Source organism: Equus asinus, chromosome 2, assembly GCF_041296235.1.
Source record: "Equus asinus isolate D_3611 breed Donkey chromosome 2, EquAss-T2T_v2, whole genome shotgun sequence".
Taxonomy (NCBI): Eukaryota; Metazoa; Chordata; class Mammalia; order Perissodactyla; family Equidae; genus Equus; species Equus asinus.
Window position 1 is genome coordinate 136,362,540 of NC_091791.1, and position 22,704 is coordinate 136,385,243.

The window sequence follows — 22,704 nt, forward strand, 5'->3', positions numbered from 1 at the left end:
GGGGAGACAAGGTGAATAGAAGTGAACACAGGAAGAGTGAGTACAGTGAACAGAATGGGGCTGTTGAGAGTGGTGGAAATGAAGCTGGATCTGCTTGATGAAGAACCTTGAAATCATGAAGAAAATGGTGGGATGTGGGGTGGGTAATAATACATTTGAGAAGATCTCCCTGGCAGCTCTCTGCCAGATAGTTTGCAGTCTGGGAAGAGACTAGGAGCCAAGAGGGCAAAGAGGAAAATGTTAGATGGAGTCTACAGCAAGAGCTACCCACCCATCATGAGCTGGCACAAGCTACAATATGAGTTGAAGGAACATATTGCTGTGGCCTATGTGTGATGTGGCTGCACATCTGGGATGTAATTTCCACCAAACCATCAACACAAACTCCAGGCTGGATGTTTTTTTGGTTCCTTTATCAGGGCGATAGATGTAGCTAAATATCTCTATCACACCATGGGGGCTGATGAAATGAAGATTCAGTTATGGACTCACATACTCAGTATAAACTGACTGGGCATCTTCTAAGTGTCAGACCATGTGCTGGGAGCCTTCATATGTGATGTGGTGTAACTAACTGCAAACATGCCAGGATGTTGGAGTTAGAGGGCAGCTTAGAACATGGTGGCCACCAGCCACCGTGACAAACCTACCAGTTTGAAGACAATGAGAAAAGTAAGAACAAAGGGGTGAACTTTTCAGGATTTCCAACTTATTTAGTTGAAACAACTATCCATTATTTTGAGATTATGGTCTTCCTACCTGTTTCTGGTGTTAACACGACCTTTCTTTTATGATATAGTAGTGCTGTAGATAGCAGGGTTTTTGTTTGCTTTGTTTCTTTAATTTCCTTCTTTGGCCAAAAAAGAAAAAAAAACCACCCCCAAACAAAAAAGTAAATAAAGGGTACTGGGTTACAAAATCCCAAAGCTTGAGAACCATTAACCTCATTGAATGGTGAAACCAAGGTTCAGAGAGCTTTAGTGATTTGTCCAATGTCACCCAGAAAGCAGATTACTTCACATTAACTTATTAATTTCCAAACCTTCTGGTGCCTAGATACAGAGAGAAAATCTCAAGGAGAACCTCCATAGAAGAAGCTCCAAAAGCAGCAAGAATTACACCCAAGTTAGAATCAGTACACTCACATTTTTTCTGTCAGTCGCTGCCTTTGAGGATTTTAGACAATGATTCCAACAATATATCAGTGTTTTAACCAAATAACCAAAACTCAGGTAGAAAACAACAGATTTCTAATGCATTGCCACTTAGGGGCTCAAAGGACCAGAAATATCACTTAATACAAAGTCTCCAGTGATGGGCGGGCCAGGTGGGCCGAGCAAGGGGAGAATGCGGAAGAGGCATTGTGCAGTACCTTGGGTGTCAGGTCAAGATGGGTAAGAGTTTAGGGATACCAATGAAACTCTAACTGTATACTTTGTAGAACTGAGGGAAAAAAACCCTTTTGTTCCTGGCCTCTGCGGCTCATGTTGTTAGCAGTTCCTAATTATTGCTATTGGATAATACCAGACTTATTTCCCAGCCCTTCCATGAATCAAGTGTCCTGAGCTGAGAGAGCAGCTGTTACATCACTGGCATCAGCCAGTACAAGAGCTGCTTACTTATCAAAAATCCATCACAATATGCAAGTCTCAAAGGCGACCAAAAAAAGACTTCAGGAATCTGACTTCCATCTTCCAGGAATTTACAGAACTCTTCCCTGTTATTAGAGTGATTGTGAAAAACACCTTCTCCTAAGAAGAAAAAAACGATCATTTGAATTTCTAATTTGTACTGAGATACCGTGGGCTCCATTATTTAATATCCTCGGTAGACACATGGCTGAATTTCAAAGCTGTGGTGTTCTGATATCCTGAAAACCAGATGAACCCACTGAGACTTATCCATAGGCCTTGAGGAAGTGGGGAATTTCACTCATTTTCTACTGAACTGTCCATATTTGAAGCATGAGAAGCCTAAGGCAGAACTTATTAAACTGCTTTGACCAGGCAAGTCTGGTGTCTCGAAGGAGCCCCAGCATCCCAGCCCGGCTTGTGACCTTCTCAGTCTGATAATGACTGCATAATGTTTAAGAGGAATTATCCTAATTATAGTTTCAGGCTATCATCTCTTTCTGGAGATACAAGCCAACCAATTTTCTCTAAATCAGCAATTAAAGACCGCTTATTATCCTGAAAAACCATACTAATGTATTCACAATCAGACAATGGACATTTCAAAACACAGACGAAGTCTAAAATTCTTGCCTATGCTATCACAGGATGGCAATTAGATGTTGATGAACAATTGTTAAGGCTAATGAATATCAAAGTGACATGACTAGTGAAGGATTCCTTGGGGAAAGAGGATACCACCCAGTCATACGTCCCTACTGATCCAACTTAACTGATGGGTCACTAGAGGAAAAACGACACTTGCATGTTATCCTCTATGTCCGTTGCCTACAAGGGTTCACTCAGGGCTTTACACATACTACTGCAGTGGTTTCTGCAACTGGCTAGATATCAGAACCATGGGGAGATTTTAAAAATACAAACAGAGATTCCTAGCTCCACCCCAGAGATTTCAATTGATCAGGGCTGGCGTAGGGCCTAGGAATGTGCATTCTAAAATGCTCCCAGTGATTGCAAAGTAGTCATTCCAAAGGCCAGTGCTTGGGAAGCACTCCATTATTTCATTTTGGAGTTTGTTCCCCACAACAACTCTATGAGGTAGACAGAGGAGCTCAATAATTATTTCCATTTTATAAGTGAGGGAACCAACATTACCTTCTCATCTTCATTTTCTGCCCCGTATTAAATTGGAAGGAAGGGTGCATCTGGCTTACAAAAGTAATGAATGAATAATAAAGAATGAATAATATGTTGGACATATGATAGGACATCTGTACATTAATCAGAACCCTCAAGAAAAGAGGAGTCTTCTTGGTATCTGCCTTGACTGACAGCTCCTTAGAGAAAAGCACCTGGGGACCAAGTCCGAGGGGAAGTGAGGAGGAAACGGGGTCCAGGAGTGAAGGAGAGCATCAGCGGCCCAGGCCCACCTTGCTCATGGCTTCTGCAATGGCGTCCACCATGCCTCCCACCAATCCCACTTCACTGGCAGCTTCATTCAGCGTCACCATGATGTCGTCCACAGCCTCCTTCATGAGCTGGGCGGCCTCCGTGATGGCATCGCGGGTGTGCTGTGCCTAGGACGGCAGGGGCAAAGAGAATTGTGAAACGTTTTCACAAGCAGAAGAAAATGGTGCTCAGTCTCTTAAGAACCACTTCACTTCTTGTAAGAATAATCTTAAAAAGCAGAATACAAAACTATATCCCTATTATGAAGCACAGCAATGAATTCTACATTTTTCCTTTCCTTTATTACGTGTGTAGATGTGTTTGCAAAATAAATAAAAATCAGAAAAACAAAGAGAAAAAAGATCTCTTTTTACTATCAAAGAGAAAATAAAACTGCAATACCAAACAGCGTCTTATGACACGACTAATTTTATATTACTATGTTTCGCCTGGTAGAAAGAGAATGCCACAGAATCCCAAATATACCAGTTGACAGATTTAATTAAAAAGATCAGATTATGGAAATGTAGGGACATACAGGGAAGATAAGGCTGCAGAAGGCCTAACAGCCTTTGGAATATGTCACAAATTACACTGCCATGAGGTTGGAGGGATGAATGAGGAAAGTTCTTCAGGGACAGACACTCTGCAGGCAAAGCCCCGGCACTTACGAGACCCCCTACACAGGACCTCAGAGGTGCTGTAGCGACTCCGAGTATTTCATATGTGTGCCAAGCACAGAGTAGGCACTGGGTAAGGGAATAAATGAAAGGAGGAAACAATGGGTGTGCTGGGCTCCCGCAAAAACACATCAAATAGTAGCAAGATGCAGGGGAAAGAGCCAAGGTCCTGGGGTCAGAAAAAGGTGGGTTCTGGTTCTGGCTCCATCACTGACTAGCTATATGGTCCTGGGCTTGTCTTCCTAAGCAAAAGGGGAAAAATTATAACGACACTATGTGGTGGAATTCTCATGAGATGATGTGGGTGCAGGCGCCTTGTCATTTACAATAAGAGCAGTCTAGGAGGGGCCTCACCTGGGAAATCTGAGCTAATGCCAGAAGTCACTGTCAACATTGCACTGCACCAGGCGCTGGGTGCACCCATGCAGTGGCCATGGTTGCCCCGACACACCTCAGGGGGAGATGACCCTTCCAAAAGGCCCAGGAGGTTGCATCTTTACTTTGGTAGATGAGAAGTTAAGGAAGCCAGTGAGAGATGGTAAATGATAATTCTCTTGAGTAATTAAATGAAAGAGAAGAATTCAAGAAGAGGCTGTATGAGCCATAGGCACTGGCTCTGACTGTGGAATCATAAAGCCATGGGAATCAAGAAGAGTTCTTCCAAAATGACATCTGATGAGATGTGAAATAAGTTGATCATGGATGTTGATCCTTGAGGCAACTGTGTCAGGATGCAAACCCCAATCCCAACCCCAACCCTAACCCATTACTACTAAAATTACTTCAGTAGATAACAATGACAAATAACCTTGAGAAACAAAGATTTCTTGACTCTTTACTAGGCCAGTGACCACCTTCTCTATTTCTCTGGCCCTCCATGGGGGCAGGGAGACAGCCTCCCTCTCTAGATTTCTTTCTTTTCCTCCCCAGCACAGAGTGCTGGCTGCCACCCAGCTGGCGTTGTCACAACTCCACCCTCTCATGCTCTGCCTGCACTGACTGGTTCTGTTCACCTCCTCCCTTCTCCCCTCATCCAAATCCTAGCCTTCATTCAAGGCCCAGCCCAAATACCACCTCCTCCCAGAAGCCCTCCTTGGATGATTTTGTCCTCCTCTTGTCATCGACTTTCCTTTGGACTCCTACAGCCCTGAAAAGCAATTCTGGAGTCAGAGAGTCATAAGGAGGTGAAGGGCTCAAAGAAAATGTGGCAGAAGTGACAGCACCTGACTTCTGAGGCTAGGTAAAGGAAAATGATACAACTTCTGTCTGGTTCTCTCGCAGGACACGTGTCTTTGAAGTTCTCAGCCTCCATGTATGAAGGCTGGCTATCTTGAGGCTGTGTACTGGGCAGACTGTATGGTGAGATCACAGGGAAGTAGAAAGGGGTGCCCACAGAGCCCTACCTGTGCCAGCCCCCGAGCGTCTGAGTGATTTCAGCTCAGGCACCAGACCTGGGAGTGACTGAGCCTCAGGTCATTCCAGGCCCAGCTACCATCCGGCTGCAATGGCAGGAGGGACTCTGAGTGAGAATCGAGAGCTGAGCTCAGTGGATCTGCAGATCCACTAGAGAAAATACTACAGTGGTGTTGTTTTAAGTCACTAAGTTTTAGGACGGCTTGTTTGCGGCAATAGCGAACTGGAACAGCACCTAAGAAGGGCTGGGCTCAGAGGAGGCGTCCAGGTTAAAGCTGAGACCTGGAGGAAGAACCCAGCCTCTAGCAGAGTTGATGGGTGAGGAAGGGGGACAAGGGGGAGCCTTCCAGGCAGAGGACACAGCCTGTACAAAGTCCCAGACAAGAAGGAACATTGATTGCAAAGATTAGGTGAAACGCCATATGTAAAGTGTCTGGTACAGCGCCTGGGACACAGCTCCTGCTCCTTCCATTCTCTTTCAACCAACCCTGGTCCGTGTCTCCAATTAGACTGTGTGCTCCTTGCAAACAATTTACTCTGCTTCCCTCTAGAAACAGTGTTCACAGGAAATGAAGAGTTTGATAAAGTCACCAGGTGGAGCTAAGGTAACAGTGAGACTCGTTAATTTTTATTTTCAGAGAGATTTTTTACAAGGATAACCTTCACAAGCTGTTGGTGCAAATTTCTCCTCTGGGGAAGCTCATTTAGAAATAAATGGAACCATCTGTTTTTATGCTGTGAAACAGGCGTGGGTGGCAGAGCTGAGGGCAGAGATGTGGCCTGGGGGAGTCAGGACAGGACCTGGCCCTCCATCCCCGCCCCCGAGCCATTGACTGGGCTCACTCAGGCTGCGAGGACAGGCTGTAGCTCTTCTGACTGGACCATGAATATCTAGCGACATGCATGTAGATGCTGGCAAGATGTCAAGGGCTATCACGTACTTTATACAACACAGGAGCCAACCTGTGGGCCCAAGGTGACTTTCATACCAGTTTTTAAATCTCTGTTCTAGTATCTCGGGTCAGGTATTTTAGCATTTTACATACAATGCTTCATCCTAGGTGACAGACAGGGAACCAGGAATAACAATAAATACCAAACCAAGTAACAGCAGCAATAACCAAGACAGCTGCTAGCATTTCTGAGGGACTCCTCTGCACCAGGCACTGTGCTCATCACCCTTGTCCACCTCTCCTTTAATCCTCATGGCCAACCGGAAGGTGGGAACTGTACGATCTCCCTGCCAGGGACCCCTCTGACAGTCGCACCTGAAAACGGGAGCTTACAGACCTGATGGATGACAACTGCCCCCAACCAGCTGGCCATCTGCTGAACCTATGCCACTGGTCAAAAGGAAGATGAGCATATGGCCAGATCAGGTGAAATCCATCAGCACTACTGAAAAAATAATTGTTGATGTAGGGAATATGCCATCTACAAGGGGAGGTTTCAGCTTGTCCCCCCAAACAGGGCACTTTCAAACAAGGTGAAGCCACCCAGGTACCACGTGGCAGAAGCAAGGGGCTCCAGGACCTGCTACCACTCCGAAAGTTGGCCGGGTCCCTCACTCAACGTCCTCCTCTGCATTTCAGCATCAACCTGGCCCGGGCTCTCTCAGCTCTATCTGCCATTGTTGGTTCTATACTTGCCCATGAACTTGTTGCCAGTTTACAGTTCCCAAATTTGCCCCTTGGAGCTCCCCAGGGCCTAGCTTGCATGTGTTTTCCAACTCCTGGTAGCTTGCCACCAGATGAGCCCCAACCCTGGAACCTCACCCAGTACTGAATAGTCCAATATTTGGCTTATCTATGTCCCAGGTCCCTGGGAGGGAGCCTTTAAGCCCTTAGAATTTCCTGTGATCACAGGAGTATCTCTCTTATTCACAGTAGGCCCCTTGGACCACACATTAGTTTATGCTAACAAGGTTAGTTATGTTGACCCATAGGTAGTTTCAGGATGCAGGAAAGACCAACCATGTGATTAGAGGGTTGGGGCTTTAAGAAACATAATATCAGCCTGACCTCTGACCTCTGGAGAGATGAGGGGGCTGGAGATCGAATCGTTAGTCAAACGACTGAACTCAATTAATTAAGCCAACATGATGAAATCCCAATCAAGACTCTGGACAGTGAAGCTGAAGGGAGCTTCCCTGGTTGGTGATGCACACCAATAAGCTGGGATGGTGACACGTCCTGAGGACAGGGAAGTTTCCTGTTTGGGACCCTCCCAAACCTCACCCTTTACCTCTGTGCTTTTGGCTGGTTTGTTTCCTTTATCACAAAACTATAATTCTAAGTAGAACAATTTCCTGAGTTTTGTGAGCTGTTCTAGCAAATTATTGAATCTGAAGGGTAGCGAGAACTCTTGAATTTGTAGCCAGTTGGGTAGAGTGAGCGTGGCCTGGGAACCCCGGAGCTTATGGCTGGTGTCTGAACTGTGGGCAGTCTAGTAGGGGCCTGTGCCCTCACCTGGGAAATCTGACCTAATGCCAGGTAGTGGGTGTCAGAATCACAGCATACCAGGCGCCAGGTGCATCCACTGCCTCCTCAGCAGGAGATGACCCTTCCAAAGGCCCAAGGAATTGCATCTTTACTTTGGTGGATGAGAAGTTAAGAGAGCCAGAGAGAACGGTAAACAATAATTCCTTTTGAAGGATTCAATGAAAGAGAAGGACTCCAAGAAGAAGCTAATGTGAGCCAGAGGAACTGGCTCTGTCTGTGGAACTGAAAAGCCATGCAAATCAAGATGAGTTCTTCAAATACGGCCTCTGACGAGATGTGAGATATGATGATCACGGATGGTAGTCCTGAGGCAACTGCGTCCAGATGCACAGCTTTCCCTCTCAGGGACGCGAAGGAGTAAGCTGGTAATTAAGGTTGATTGCTGATTTCATGGCACAGAGAAGGTAAAACACAAAATGTGTGGATTGCCTTATTTTGATGATGGAAGTCTGAAAGGTGACATCTCCTGTACACAACCCCCCAGAGCATCTCGACAAATAGGCACTCTTTCATAAAAAAGGTAAAGTGGGAGGTGTGTATTTCTCTAAATCCCACTTAGAATGAGGTGACTCTTGGTGGTGCAGAAATATCGGCAATTCTGTACATTCATCTGAAGACAAAGCACACATTTTTGGAGAGAAGCGAGAGCTGCTTGCCAAGTATTTGCTCTCCCACGTGGGCTGGGGAAGGCACAAGCAGCAAACTTTGGGGGTGGCAGCAGTAAGTCACAAAACTGCTCTCTGAACTCCTTGGAAAATGTAAAGGACACTTTCTCCACACAGGGGCACCAAAAGTGACAAAAACACATCCTCGCTCTTGCCTGTCCCAGAAATGAATTACCTTTCCATCTGCTCGCACTGAGGAATTCTCTAGAAGGCCTGCTTTCCTTCACTCCACATGATTAAGTTTTACAGATCCTTAAAGGGTCAGCTCAGAGTCTGTGAAGCCTCCTCCACTTTCTCCAGGTCTCACCCAGGGCCCCTTCCTCTAACTCTAACGCAAACTGCATCTTTTTCACACAGACTCGTCCAAATGACACACGTGGGCTCCTGAACATGCTAGTTTCCGAAGCCCAGGACACAGTGGGCTCTTGAGTAAGGCACGCTTCAACGCCCAACAGCAATCTGGTCAGGAGTCAGCAGGCTCAACCACGAGGTCGTTATTTTAGATTCTGGAGGGGCTCCTCATTACTGCTCCTCACAGCACAACACAGGAGAAAAATCAGACTGCGTGCTTTATTTGGAAACATGTCTGAAGCCTGCTTCCAAGGGAGCCTTATTTCTTTATTACAGTGCTTCAACTACAAAGCCGGGTAAAGCAGGCATGGACATCACAGGAGGTTGGGAAATGGAAGAAGCCTACAGGGGGGCAGATCTCAACTTCAGCAGAAGGGAAAAAAGCAACTAATAATTAGAACTGCCCGACAGTGTATAGCACTGTGTATTTGCTGGAGTGTTGCAGGCAGAGGCTGGAGGGGCCCTTCAAGGAGGATGTAGGAGGGCCCTCGGGGGGTAGGGCTGAGGGCGGAAGGGAGCTCTGGGGGGTACAGAGTGCGCGTAGAGAGGGCTCAGTGGGGTGAGGGTGAAGCTACACAGCAAATGCCTTGTAACTAACCATATGATTCATTAACACCAGGCTCTAGGGCTGTCACATTTTTTTTTTTTTTGAACACCTACTGCGTCAGGTGCTTTTCTCATTTAATCCCTAAACCACCCCAGAGAGGTATCCATTATTAACCCCATCATTCAGACATTCAGATGAGGAAACAAAGAAATGAAGTAATTTGCTAGCAAGAGACAGAGCTGGGATTTGAATCCAATTACACTGGACCCTAAAGCTTGTCCTATTTTTCACCAAATCAAAGCTACTGATGACCATTTAACCACATTTTAATAAAATTTCCTCTGCAAACAGTGATGTATACCTAACACACACATATGTACACCACCTAACACGTAGCAAATAACACCTAGAAATATGCGCCCAAAGAATAGAAGCCAAGGTAATTAAGCCTGAGGAAATGGCCTATAAGCCAACCAGTAGTGTCCCAGGCACCCTTTGTGACAAACCTGTCAGGGTTTTCAGACAGAGCACTGGTTGAACGACATCAGTGAGGGGACACATGTACACACGGTCTTGCCTTCACTCGTCACATGTCTTAGTTCGTCATCCAACCCTTCAGATTATTCATTGAAAACTATTCCACACTGGTCTCCAGCCACCATTTCCAAGCAGAAGATGTCATTATAAAGCTTACATTGCTGACGACAAATGCCCCCAACCACGATGTCTCTTGGTATAAAACACAATTCCATGAGGAGCTCTGAACTTACAGTCCAAGCACGTGTTAATATCTCAAAAATCTAGAGAACTCTTAATTCAAATTATTCTGCTGGGAATGCAACCCTCTCAAGTAGGGGAGAAGAAACATGGCAGTAAATAGCCCTGGAGAAAAGACAACCTAGAACTGGGTCCGGAAGGCGAGTCCTGGCTCCTTCAGTTTGGGGAGGGCGCAAAGGGGGCTGGCCCCATTCTGGGCCACCTGTCACTAATCTGTCACCGTCAAAAGGGTGTTCTTGTTCTTCTTGCTCTACTTTACCACTTCAGGAACTGGACTTATTTTTCCAGAAGACTCAGAACAACGTGAGGACAGTGGCTGGCTCTCAATAATTTTAGTGTCTCTAGAATTAGGCTCTCAATAGTTGCCACATAGATGAATGAAAAACTGAAATTGCAAGTCTAAGACATTATTCATGCTGCTACCAGAATGGTGTTTCTAAACTATGGGCGGGTTGTGTCATTCCCCACTGCTTACAATAAAGACCAAACTCCTTACTGTAGAAGAGGAGATTGTCACAATAGAGCCAGTCTACCTTCCTGTCCTGTTGTCCCCACACTCTGCACATTCCACAGACATCAGACTGAGTGCTATTTTCTTTTGTAATGGTATCTATGCCCATGCATATGCTATCCCCTCTTCCTAGCATGCCTCTAGCCACCCTTGTGTGCCAGGTTATTTCCTTTCTGGAGACCACCAAGCCAAATGTCCCCTCTTCCCTGTAGTTTTCCTTAACCCCTCTCCAGCCCCTGCTTAGGGCAGAGTTGGCCTGTGTTTCCATAGGGTGCAGGCTCAGTCCTGACTCCACATCCACCTCTCCTGTGATCTTGGACAACTTACCTAAGCAGTCTCAGTTTCCGCATCTATACAATGGGAACCTTTGTCTAACACAGGATTTTTATGAAGATTAAATACGATCAAGACAATAAAGTATAATAGATGAATCAGCACTTAATAACTGTTAGTCTGAGATTACTGTTTTGTAATTCTGACTTTTAACCTGGAGTCTTCTCTGCTGTACCATGCTACAGATCTGAAGACCTTAGAGATGCAACAAAAGATGCTAAAAAGCCCCCCGTATATAATATGGCTTTCTATAGCTTGTAGGTAAGTATCCTACACAAATCTTCCCAGTCTGTGTTCCCTCAAGTTAGCCCGGCTTAGGTGAGGACCCATTAAGGTCAGATTGATCACGTGGAGACAGCTGCTAGAAGGTACTAATAGCAGCAGGAGCCTCCAACCTCCTCTCCAGGTACCAGAACCCTGAGGAAACTGAAGGCCCATGATGGTTTCACAAGTAAACAATCACTCTGACACAGAGCAAATGACATGCTGTTGTCATCTTTGGCCACTTTAAGTAGCTGAGTAACACATTAGGCTGCAGAAATTATCCACTTACAAACTGGTAAGGGAGATTTTCATATTAAACTACTGTCCCCAAGACAATAGCAACACATGCCATGGGTGACCTCACACCAGGTTTTGCTTTGAACCTGAGTACCAGGAATGGAAATGACATTCACTGGGAAACAATAGAGCTTCGCTTTCTGCAAGCTGGGTATCAACACTGAGCAGGCGCCTGGAAGGTATTACAGTTTTTATTCCTGTAAAAACCACACTATAGGTTTTTCTTTCCTAAGGACGCTTGCCTACACATTCTGTAGTGGAAAAAATAACTTAAAAATGTGCCTTAATTAGTATATTTCTTGTTTTTCCTCTTAAGGGATCCCTGGGAAGGCCAAAAGAAGGTTATTCATTCCCATCTTTCAGTGGGAAATCAAATGCCACCAACCAACTTGGAGGGACACAATACTGAGGAATGTGTGATGGCTTCTCAGTGGTCCTAAGTGAGCCCCCAGCATCTGTAACTGTACCTTGGGGTTTCCTCCACCTTCTTTGGCTGCATACAACATCTGCAGGGCAGACTCTGCGAGTGTCTTGGTCTGGTCCAGCACCGTCATCTGTTGCTGATGGTCCAGAATCTTGGAGGCGACACCAACAGCAGCCAAGATCAAGGGCTCAAAGTAGCTTGCCAGCTGTGTCACCTTTCAAGACAAAAAAGCCACCGATGCATCGTGTAAATACATGTGTCTCCTACAGGGTGCCTGCTGGTGGGGAGGGGGCTAGGACAGGCATGGGATGACACAGGGAGAGGCAGATCTGCTGAACTGAACTTTGGTTTGTTTTATTCTATCACACAATCCAGGATCATGAATTGCAGTCACCATGTTATACATCAGATCCTCACACTTTATTCAGTGCCCAACTTTACATTTGAAAGTACTTGTTAATTAATGAACTCCTGCTTGGATTTTACTTCCTCTGGTGAGCTCTTCCTCTCATCTCTCATCATGGCAGAAGTGCTAAGAAATCCACCCTGACATCCGAGTTAGGCATGAGAATTTTACAGATTTTAATTTCACAAATAGAAGAGCTTTTGAAAGAACTAAAGATGAGTGTCTTACAAACTCAGAAGGAAGGGGGATAGGAGAGGGGCAGGGGAGCAGGGCAGTTGAGAAAAGAAGGCTGAGAGTAAAGGCCCCCTCGAAAGCTTTTTAGGAAGCCAGTCTGACTGCCCTCTGCCCTGAGTATTTTGACCAAAGCATGGATTTGGAATAAAAGCAAAAATGATTTCACCTCAGCCTAGATGTTCTGTTTCTGTTTAGCCCAACCTGGGAGAACCAAAAAAAGCCTAGTGAGACAGCTAAGCTCTGTTCCAGCACAGGTCCACCTCCAACAGGGCAACACCATCGATGGTACATGTGTGCTCACCAGAGCTCACCAGCTGGGTGGTGCAGGGCCACACATCACATTTATTGGGTGCATCCCATGGGCCAGGCTTTCTGCTAAATGCTGACCATGCATTTCCTCATCTAATCTCCATGACGATTGTATGAGGCAGATCTAACTGAAGATAGGGAGGCTTGGAAGGGTGAAGTAGCTGACTCAGGCGGAGCTGAGATGGGAACCAGGCATCCCACCGCACAGCCCTGGCTCGGGACCACCACTCTACTGTCTAAGACTTTGCATTTTTATTCCAGTTTAGCTACGGTTCTAATATTGGATTTTAGAAGCTTATCATTTGGTATTTGTATGTTGCTTTGTAAAGTATTTAAAATAAAGGCTGAGAACAATACAGCAATACCCATCTACTCAGCATCCAGAATATAAAGCTTTGAGATTTTGCTGTACTTGTTTCAGGTGCCATCGTCTATTCCCACTCAGATAAAGCACCATGACATGATTACACTTTTCCATTCAGCTCCTCATTTTGTGTGGCAATTACTAATGGCTAAATTATTTCCATCAAGTGTCTTTAAGTTCAAATCTTTAGCCAGCAATTCCCTTAATGATTCTTCCCATCAAGTGGAGAAAGAATGGGTGTGATGAGGACGTAGGCAGGAGGCCACCTCACATGAACAGTGGCAGTCACTGGGTCAGAAACAAAGCAGCAGGTGGGCGTTGGTGGGGGTGGTAGTGGCTGGGTAAGGCTGGGGTCCAAAATATTAAAGTTTATTAAGAGTTAATATTGAGACAAAACTACCAGCCAGCAATAAACATACCTTTACTTTCTGATCCCCGATTACACTTATCTTACAGATAGGATTCAAAGCAATTGAGCAGGTCTGCTACTTGTCCCTATGGCGCTTTGTGTGATTGATGCTACATGGTAGACAAGATTGATGCTAAGGCACATGACTTGGCTGGATTTTGGCCAAACACCTTTGTGTAAGGCCTAACCTGCACAAGCCCAGGTGGCAGCCCCACGCATTTGCAATGGATTTCATCTTTTCCCCCAGGAAGGGCACTGGTGTTGCCACCAAAGGGAACAGTGCACTGATGGGCCATCAGGGGTCAGGGCTCAGGATGGGTCCTGTATCCACTAAAAGAGTCAAAATGTTTAATGCATTAGAATCTGATATGTTTTCTGGATCAGTTTTATTATTTTTAAAAGTACATTTCACCAATACTACTGTCAAATGTCAAAGGTTGCTGTGTGCTGACAATAATTAAACACAACTAAACTGGCATCTGACTTTCTCAGAGAGAAGGATGGCTGGATGACAGAGAGAGTGAGCTCTGGCTTCAGAACCACTGGATTTGAACCCTCTGAGCCGATTCCTTATTGAGAAATCTTAGGCAAACTGCTTCCTATTACAAACTTCAGTTTCCTCCTCTGTAAAATGGGGAATAATAGCACCAAGCTCTTCAAGACTGTTAGGAGGATTAAATTAGCATCCACAGAAGCACTGAGCACAATGCCTGCCATGTGTAGGCACTCAATAAACGCTGGCTGTCGTTATTCTTCACGTACTGTGGGCAAAGGTTTTTGAAGGGATGTGCCTTTTCCTGCATTGAGGGAGCTTAGCAAGGACTCTAACACCTTCTGTTCTTGAGAGACATGACAGGACAGGAAACATCCTCACCTGGGTTAGCAGAGAAGTTAAAGTAACACAGAATTTCGAGTATTTGGTACACGATGTTGATTCCCTAGGCCTAGGGTGGCAGAGTGGGTTGAATGGTGGCCCTAAAAAAGACATGTCCATGTCCAAACCCCTGGAACCTGTGAATGTGATCCCACTGAGCAAAAGGGGTCTTTGCAGGTGTATTTAAGGATCTTAGGATGAGATCATTCTGGATTACTCGGGTCGGCCCTACATCTGATAACAAGTATCCTTATAAGAGATAGAAGAAGGGAAGAGGAACAGAAAAGCAGGAGACCATGGCACCGAGGAGGTAGGGATTGACATTAAACAGTCAAGGGATGCCAAGAATCCCCAGGAGCTGGAAGAGGCAAAGATCCCCCCTAGAGCCTCCAGAAAGAGTCTGGCCCTGCCAACACCTTAACTTTGGACTTTTGGCCTCCAGAACTCTGAGACGCTAAACTTTTGTTGTTTTAAGCCACCCAGTCTGTAGGAATCTGTTACAGCAGCCGTGGGGAAACTAATATAGGGAGAATCTGAGAATTTGCATTCACCTCTCCCAAGTGACGCTGGAGCTACTGACCTGGGACCCCACCTGAGCACTGTACCGAAGCACTGGAACCATGTGGCTATCAACTCTCAGTCCACGGCTCCTCTGGAGAGAGGGACTCTAGGCTGCTTTTGTCCAGAACCCCCTTTTAGAAAGTGAGACTGGTTTAGCCAAAGGGCCAAGAATAAATTGATAACTCAAGTGACACAACTATATTATTTTTCTCTTGATGCAACCTCCTGACATAGGAATTAATCTTCCATCCTAACAGCATATCTGTAGAGACAAGAAGGCTGCTCTAAAGGTCTAGAAATATTTTCTCACGAAATTACTACTGGAATCAAAAGTAACTGCTGAAACAAAGTCCGGCTTCTCTGCCAAACTCAGTTTCCCCACAGTGGGCACACAGGCAGTGGCTCCAGCTGGCCAGCCTGCAGGGCTCCAGCCTCCCAAACCTCTTCACACAGGTTGTTGAGCCCTTTTCTTATTATGAAGGAACTCAGCTGAGAAATGATCTGCCACACTTGAAAAGGCAGAGAGACACTGGCCATTTTCAATCTCAAAAACATCTCCTTAGAACCAGCAGGAAGCTTAGTAGGCCCTTAAGCTCTTCTGTAATTTGAAAAAGCAAGAATATTGATTTTCTAAAATCGATACCTGCAGAGAAGATTTTGGCTACTGGACTTCTTGATATGCGTGTCAATACTGACAGCTGTGCTGATAAATGCTGGGAAACTCTGAAGGTTGTTAAAAATCCAATTTTTGCCCTCTGTCTGCTGAGGCACAGGCTGCTTGCCAGGCAACTCTCCTTGAAGGACATGCAAAATGAACCCCAAACAGGCAAAACATCACGTCATCCAGAGAGAAGTTTGCAAGTGTGCTTTGCTTCCTCATGTGTGCAAACAGACACCATATTAGAAGTCATGGAAGAACAACGTGCCCCTAAACACACTAGAATGAGGCTGACCAGCCAGAGACACAAGATGGCGGACATCAGGCTAGGAACGTCAACTTGTCTCTGGCTTATTTTGGCCAAGGTTGAGAGCACAGATGACTGTAAATGCCTTGTTGGCTGAAAAGTCTGACCACAACTGGAAAAATTTCACTCCAGTCTTCATCTCAACTCCAGGTGGAAACAGATCCTGAAGTCGTCATTTTTGGAGAAGATGCCAGCAGGAGGCTAGGTGCTATTTTCTGCAGTTTCAGCCAGCATTAAATGCAGGCACAATAACTGGCACCAGGCTTTTAGGAATAACAACAAAATCAATAACCCCTCCCCTCCCCATCCCCTCTCACACACACTCTCAGCAGGATCCCCTCAGTGCACATTACCTTATGTCCCAGCTGAGCTGCTTCTCCCCGAGCCGCTGTGGCAATGGGATCGATAAGGTGCCCGATTTCCTGGACCACCGAAGTCAGCTGCTCCTGCAGGGCCTGATAAGGAGAGAGAGCTGTCAAATTCATTCCACAATGGTTCACCACATAGCTGCACTGATTTAAAAAGGCCTGTGTGAAAGACAAAGGAGGCCACAAGAAGTAGATATCAAAATGCCTGGGTGTGCCATCAAGTCGCTGCTCCACCCTACCCTTCCCAGGCACCCTCCACTCCCCTGGGCTAGACGCCCACAGCTCCACCCATGAGTGACGCAAGGCACTTCCTACTGGCTTCTCACTCCTGCCAACCACAGTTACAAGTGATGCTACTGGTATCTTTGTTTTGGGTTATTCAGCATAATTACTGGAAATGTGGAACAGTCATGGCTTTCCAAGAAGGAAAGGCAACTTTATCTAAATGGAGAGAGCTAATGGTGAGGTCTGAGGGGACATCCAAGTTGCTGTGTCCTCTGAACTAAGAACTCTTTAAAGAGGGGGAAGGGGAGAGGAGGGTGACGTGAGAACAGCATCGGCTCTCCGAAAGCAGCACCATTTGCCAGACAGTGCACTGTTAAAATGCCAGGTGAGGTACCCACTGAGCTCAGTTCAGGCTCTCAGTTCCCTATATTTGATGATGTGGATGCTAATATTGAAAATGGCACCCTCAAGGCATTTCTTCTCAGGTTTGAGAGACAGCCTCATCCCAAAGAAGTGAACTCACTCTGTAAAGAGATGGGGCAAGATATCTTGATGATGCTGAAGTACGAGGGAGGTGGGGAATTCCAAGGTAGGGATTATTGGCTGGTAGCAGGAGAGGTCAGATCCTTTTGTAGGAATCTTCATAGGAGCTTCACTTGATAGATTCACGATTAATAGATCAGAAGACTGGACATTTTAGGTCTGCATGTGCCAGCATGGAAGGGGGCAATTCCTGACAAAGTGACAAAGTCTTGCTCATCAGAAATGAGACTCTGGACTATGCTGCTTTCCCATTGGGCAATGCTGCACACAGGCTGCAGGGCTGTGAACAAGCTTAGTCAATGAGAGGAGCAGCCTAACACGCAAACTTGGAAACAAAATCCTGGGGACAAAAAGGAAAAAGAGACAGAGAGATGGAGGCAGGTGGAGAGAAACCTCAAAATTTCCAAAGGTCTTGTTTTGCTAATTATCATCTTACTACTCATAATGCGATTATAGTAAAAAATGCAAGACTATTCCAGCAATGTTGTCTTATTACAGATGGCTTCTTAAATGAAACACAGTATGAGTAGGGAGCACATGCAGTTAAAGCAGAGGGATTTTCTTCCTAAGGAGGAAGTTGAGACAGAGGATATGCTTCGGGAGGGGTGGTAAAAGGATGGGGGAGCCAAGGGGGATTCTGAGTTGCTGGTCATCTCTGTTTCTTGATCAGGGGATAGTTAAAGGGTGTGCTTAGTTGGTTGTAATTCATCAAGCAGCACATTTTCTGTCTGCATATTCTACTTTAATAACAAGTTAACAATAATTCTAACATTCCACACAGGGTAAGAATGCTTATTCTTTCTTCCTTTCCTTGGAAATGGGGAGGGAGGTGAAGCTGGGGTGAAACAGACAGCTCTATTAATAAAAATGAGCAACACCAATTCTGGGCCCACTGCTTTGAGACCTGGGCCAAAGTCCATTGTTGATGAATTCAGTGGCAGTACAGGAAACATCGGTAAACAGACCATCCATATTTATTAAGAACCTTCTGAATGTCAGCACTTTCAACAGAGATAGAATGAAATATGAATCAAGGGCCCTTGGAGAAGTAAGAGAAAAAAACTCAAGGAGCAGAGTAGGAAAATTCTGTTCTCAATTTTGAAAAACTGACAAGAGAGGGCAAAGCGGCTCTGAATTAATAACAGAATGCAAAAGGTCCCCTAGTAGTGGATATTGAGTAACTCAGGACAGAATCCTTTATCTCTGAATGGATCAAATGTATAGAGTTTAATGCTAATTTGCCCATTAGTCCAAAAGTGTATTGATGAAACAAGACAGAGAAACATTCAAAATTTACAAGACTAGGTCTGCTCTACTGATGTGTTAAATGGTAACCCCACCTTATTGATACACTGTTACCTGACATTGATCATTTCCCCCCAGATTTCAGCCATGTTTGAATTTTCCACCCCTAGCAGTACATGTGTTCCTTAGCCAGCTATCATTCTCTACTTAGCAATTGCCCTGTCCCTCCAAAAACTTCCCACACTGGTTCCAGCGGAAGGGGGTCCAGTGATGAAACTCTAGCATCAAAAATGTGTTGGTTCCCAGAAGGACCACAACTAGAATATACAACTATGTACTGGGGTGGGGGGAGAGAGAGGATGAGGAGGTGGGGGGGCGGGAGAAGGAGGAGGAGGAGGGGAGGGAGAGGAGGAAAAGGAGGAGGAGGAGAAGAAAAACAGGTTGGCAACAGATGTTAGCTCAGGTGCCAATCTTTAAAAAAAAAAAAGAAAAATGTGTTGGTTCCATTCCCCCTTTCGCCAAAGCCTGATGCTGAGATTCTTCAGCACTTCCAGAGGATTCTGAGCTGGCCATAGAGCTCCAGCATACCTCCACTGAGATGTCATCCCTCGTGGCCAAGCTTTGGCTGACAGCTGCCAGCGAGGCCTGCTCGATGTCCCGGATGCAACGGTTGATGCCATCAATGGAGTAGTCACACTCCCTCTGTCCAGGGGCCTTGTCTCTGGAAGGGATATAGGGAGTCAAACACAGGCTCTATGAGGCTCAAGTCCCAAAACCCACTCTAGCATTGGGGGGCCAGAAGCCCCTGTCTACTCTCTACACCACTCAATTGCTTTATTTAAGGAGTGAATCCCTGACCTTTGCTTGGCAATGCCTCTCTGCATAGCCCATGCATCTCTTAATTTGACATTTGGGCTAACTCTACTTATATCTGATGGGAAGGATGTGGTGCTGCCCTCCATCTCAGGCTGATGCCAGGCAACTGCAAATGAAACAATTTGGATTTGGATTCTCCATTCACTGGCTCATTCATAGGACCTTTATTTAAAAAAAAAAACAAACAAAAAAGGTCACTGCTATTTCCAGTACAAACATACTATGCCATCTACATTGTATACTATGCACAAAGTCCTGGGCTGTGGTAGGAGTTAAAATATTTAACAGATTTTTCTTTGTAAGGCATTAAGAAAGTTAACAGGGGTCCTGAATTTCAAAAGCAATTGAGAAACAGAATATAACTAAGGAAAGAGATGCATTCCATACTGTGGGGGATCAACTTTGGTTGACTTCAGAAATGCTGTCTACTCAGGGGATGTGTTTTCAGTTCTACTATTGCTGAGGAGGTCAGAGATGCCCAGAGTACTGCGGGACCTAAAATATTCCTTTTGTCTTCTTAGCAAAATAAGGTAACCTCAAATCCTGCTAAATAAACAGTGGTGCTGTCTAAGCTCCTAGGTATAGACAATGCGGAACAATGGTTAGAAGGTCTGGGACTAGAGCCATTAGGCCTTTGGATTACCTTGGGAATGTTACCTAAATCCTTTCTGCCTGAATTCTGTCATCAGTAAAATGGAGACAATGGCAGTATCTACCTTACAAGGTTGTTGTGATGATCAGATAAGGTAATATAGGTAAAATGCTTGGACAGTATCTGACATATAGCAAATGCTTAAGTTAGCTACTATTGTTGTGACCAGCTTGCTACCACTGGTCCCAAAGAGATAAAGAAAAAGATGATGATAGTGATCAACCACACTGCTATTAAATGCAAGTCCTGATGGGCTTATCCTCCTCCTGCCCCATTCAGATGCAGGCCCCAAGCAATTGCTGGAGAAACTAACCTGATAGATGTGATGAGACTCTTGATGGAGTCAGACACGGTGTGGGAATGTCCAGCTAGCACAGACCATGTGGGTGGGTCTTTGGGGTTAATGGCCAAGGAGCGCGCAGTGCGGATGAGGTATGATGAGCTTTCCAGCATGGTCTTGGCTGAGACCAGGATCGGTTCCTGTGCCTGGGAGCCCTGGGACCAAACAGCAGAAGGGTCAAGGGCAGGGCTCACAGACTGAGTGAATGAGTTGGGGCCTGGAATGTCCTGTTCTTTACCAAGTCACTACTTCTGCCCTTTGGAAGGAGACAGAGAGGGCAAGGAACCATGGAGGCTGGCTCACATAGGGCTTGGATGATGAGAACATGAGTCCATGTTTTCTCCTTAAATATTTTTCAGCGTCACATGTACTGACAAAGATTCAGCCCCAAACCTATGCAAAGAGGTTGTTCTCAAAAGCAAAGGCTCATAAAGCTAAGGCATTACCTCTTAAGAGATGTGTAGACATTGAGTTTCATTAACTCTGTGCATGTATCACCGACAACAATAGTACCCTACATATTGACAGAGCTTTTGACATTCTTAGCTGTTCATGATCATTCAGTGTGACACAACACTAACCAAAGACCCCAATAATAGCTTTTGCTGCAAAGACTTCTTACCTCAGAGCTTATCTGGGCTGGAACACTGACAAACTCAGGGTTGGATGCAAATGCTGTCAGGTTCTCCACTGCCTCGATCAAGGGTGCGGTGGCAATGCGACACTTATTGCGGTTTTCTTCAGAGAAATCCCCATCCAGGGCCTGATGGGAGAAAACACGGAGACCTCATGCCACTGAGAAGCACAAATCATTCCAGGACCACCGTAATCACCTACCAGCAACAGAAGGTAGTTTAACGGGAGTACTGAAAATGTTGGGTGAATTCATAAACAATAAATAAGAACCGGATTGGAGCGATCTCTGCCACCAAGCAGAGGAGCCTAGTTAGCAATTGTAAGAAATAAAGCTGAACATGTGGCTCACAGGACAGCTGACCTCATGGTCTGTCAACTTCCCACTCACGTGAGGCAGAAACGGATTCAAATAGCACCCGGCTCTTCACTCCCTAGGAGCTATGAACCACTTTCTTTTTCACTTTTGAGACTATAATCCTTGAGTCCTTCCCCTCTATTTTCACTCTGATTAAGTCTATTCTCTCACAAACTAGAAAAATACTTTATATTGTGTAGCACTTTCAACTTTTTCCAAGTTTTACCTGGATGTCCCTGAGTGACTGACGAAGGTAGGGCTTGCATATCTGCCATTTTGAAATGAGCAAAATGGAATCCAATGGGAAGGAATAGACTAGAACTACACCCAACAATATGGACAAATCTCACAAACATAATATTTAAAGAGACCGGACACAAAAGGGTACCTACTATATGATGCCACTTGTGCAAAGTACAAAAACAGGTGAAAGTAATTTAGGGTGTTAGCAGTTCAGTCACCCTTTGGAGCATGTAAGACTGAAGGAGCACAAAGTGGGCTTGGGGCTGGCCATGTTCTTTTTCTTGATCTGGCTGTTGTTCAGCTTGAGAAAATTCACTAAGCTCTACACATATGATGTGTGTTTTTTTGTCTATGCCTCTTATTCTTCAATAGTTTTTTTTCTTTTTAAAATTATCAGCAGGTAACACAGTAGCATTGAATAATCAGTTACACTGCTGATTAATGACACAGATGGATGAGAATCTAGGAAAGCGACCTGTGATCCACGCCAGGCTGCCCCACAAAGAGTTAACACTTGGATTCAAGGTTCCCCAACTCCGGCCTCCACTTCCCTAAGAACAAGACTGTTAGAAGGAACAGGCTGTGACCCAGCGACAGCACCCCCGCCTCCCAGAAAAGGGCTACATTTAAGAAGGCAGTGATGTTTGCAGAAGGACGTAAATTTCCTTGTTAAACGTCCAATTAAATATTTAACTGTTATAAGCAATATATAAAAGCCAATTTAGACAATTAGCGCACAAATAACCAGCAGCACCAGCATTATGAAACAAACTGGATCTGAGATTGGAGCATTTCTATTTTTCAATAAGGCAAGAGTAGGCAGGCAGGTCGGCTTAAAGACTATTTCTAAATAACAGCTACATTCCAAGCAAGCCTTGGCAGCTTAGGACAATAATTACACTCCATCATGCTAATATTTTCAGAAGAATTCCCATGAGCCTGGCTAATTTACCGTCTTTTCGAATACTGTGCATGGCTTGCCTCTGTTCATGCTCTTCCCTCCAGACAGGCAGTGATCCCTCCCTAACCTCACCGATTCTGTCATTCTTCTGGGCCACATAGCAGGGGCCTGACAGGAGTGGCCCAGCACAAGCAAACCAGTGAAGCAAGCAGACGGCAGGAGTGGATGTTGGTGTCAAAGGAACTTGCGTCCCAGCTGCACCAGTGGCCAATCACATCCCCTCCAGCTGGGACGATATGGCTCCTAGCCCGATGGGAGATGCTAAGCCTCCCCTTGGTGCTGCTCAGGTGCAGTC

At 45.4% G+C, this 22,704-nt stretch overlaps 1 protein-coding gene across 10 annotated transcripts in view; it reads right to left on the bottom strand.

Moving 5' to 3' along the window:
* Positions 1–22,704, bottom strand: part of TLN2 (talin 2) — a 413,145-nt gene that overhangs the window by 56,732 nt on the left and 333,709 nt on the right. For all 10 annotated transcript variants that reach the window (XM_070500486.1, XM_070500480.1, XM_070500476.1 and 7 more), the window contains 6 exons: positions 20,837–20,977; positions 20,188–20,369; positions 18,935–19,067; positions 16,319–16,420; positions 11,887–12,057; positions 3,062–3,208 (listed from right to left, as the gene is read on the bottom strand). In XM_070500486.1, coding sequence (XP_070356587.1) covers positions 3,062–3,208; positions 11,887–12,057; positions 16,319–16,420; positions 18,935–19,067; positions 20,188–20,369; positions 20,837–20,977 — 876 coding nt within the window. The remainder of the gene's footprint in view (positions 1–3,061; positions 3,209–11,886; positions 12,058–16,318; positions 16,421–18,934; positions 19,068–20,187; positions 20,370–20,836; positions 20,978–22,704) is intronic.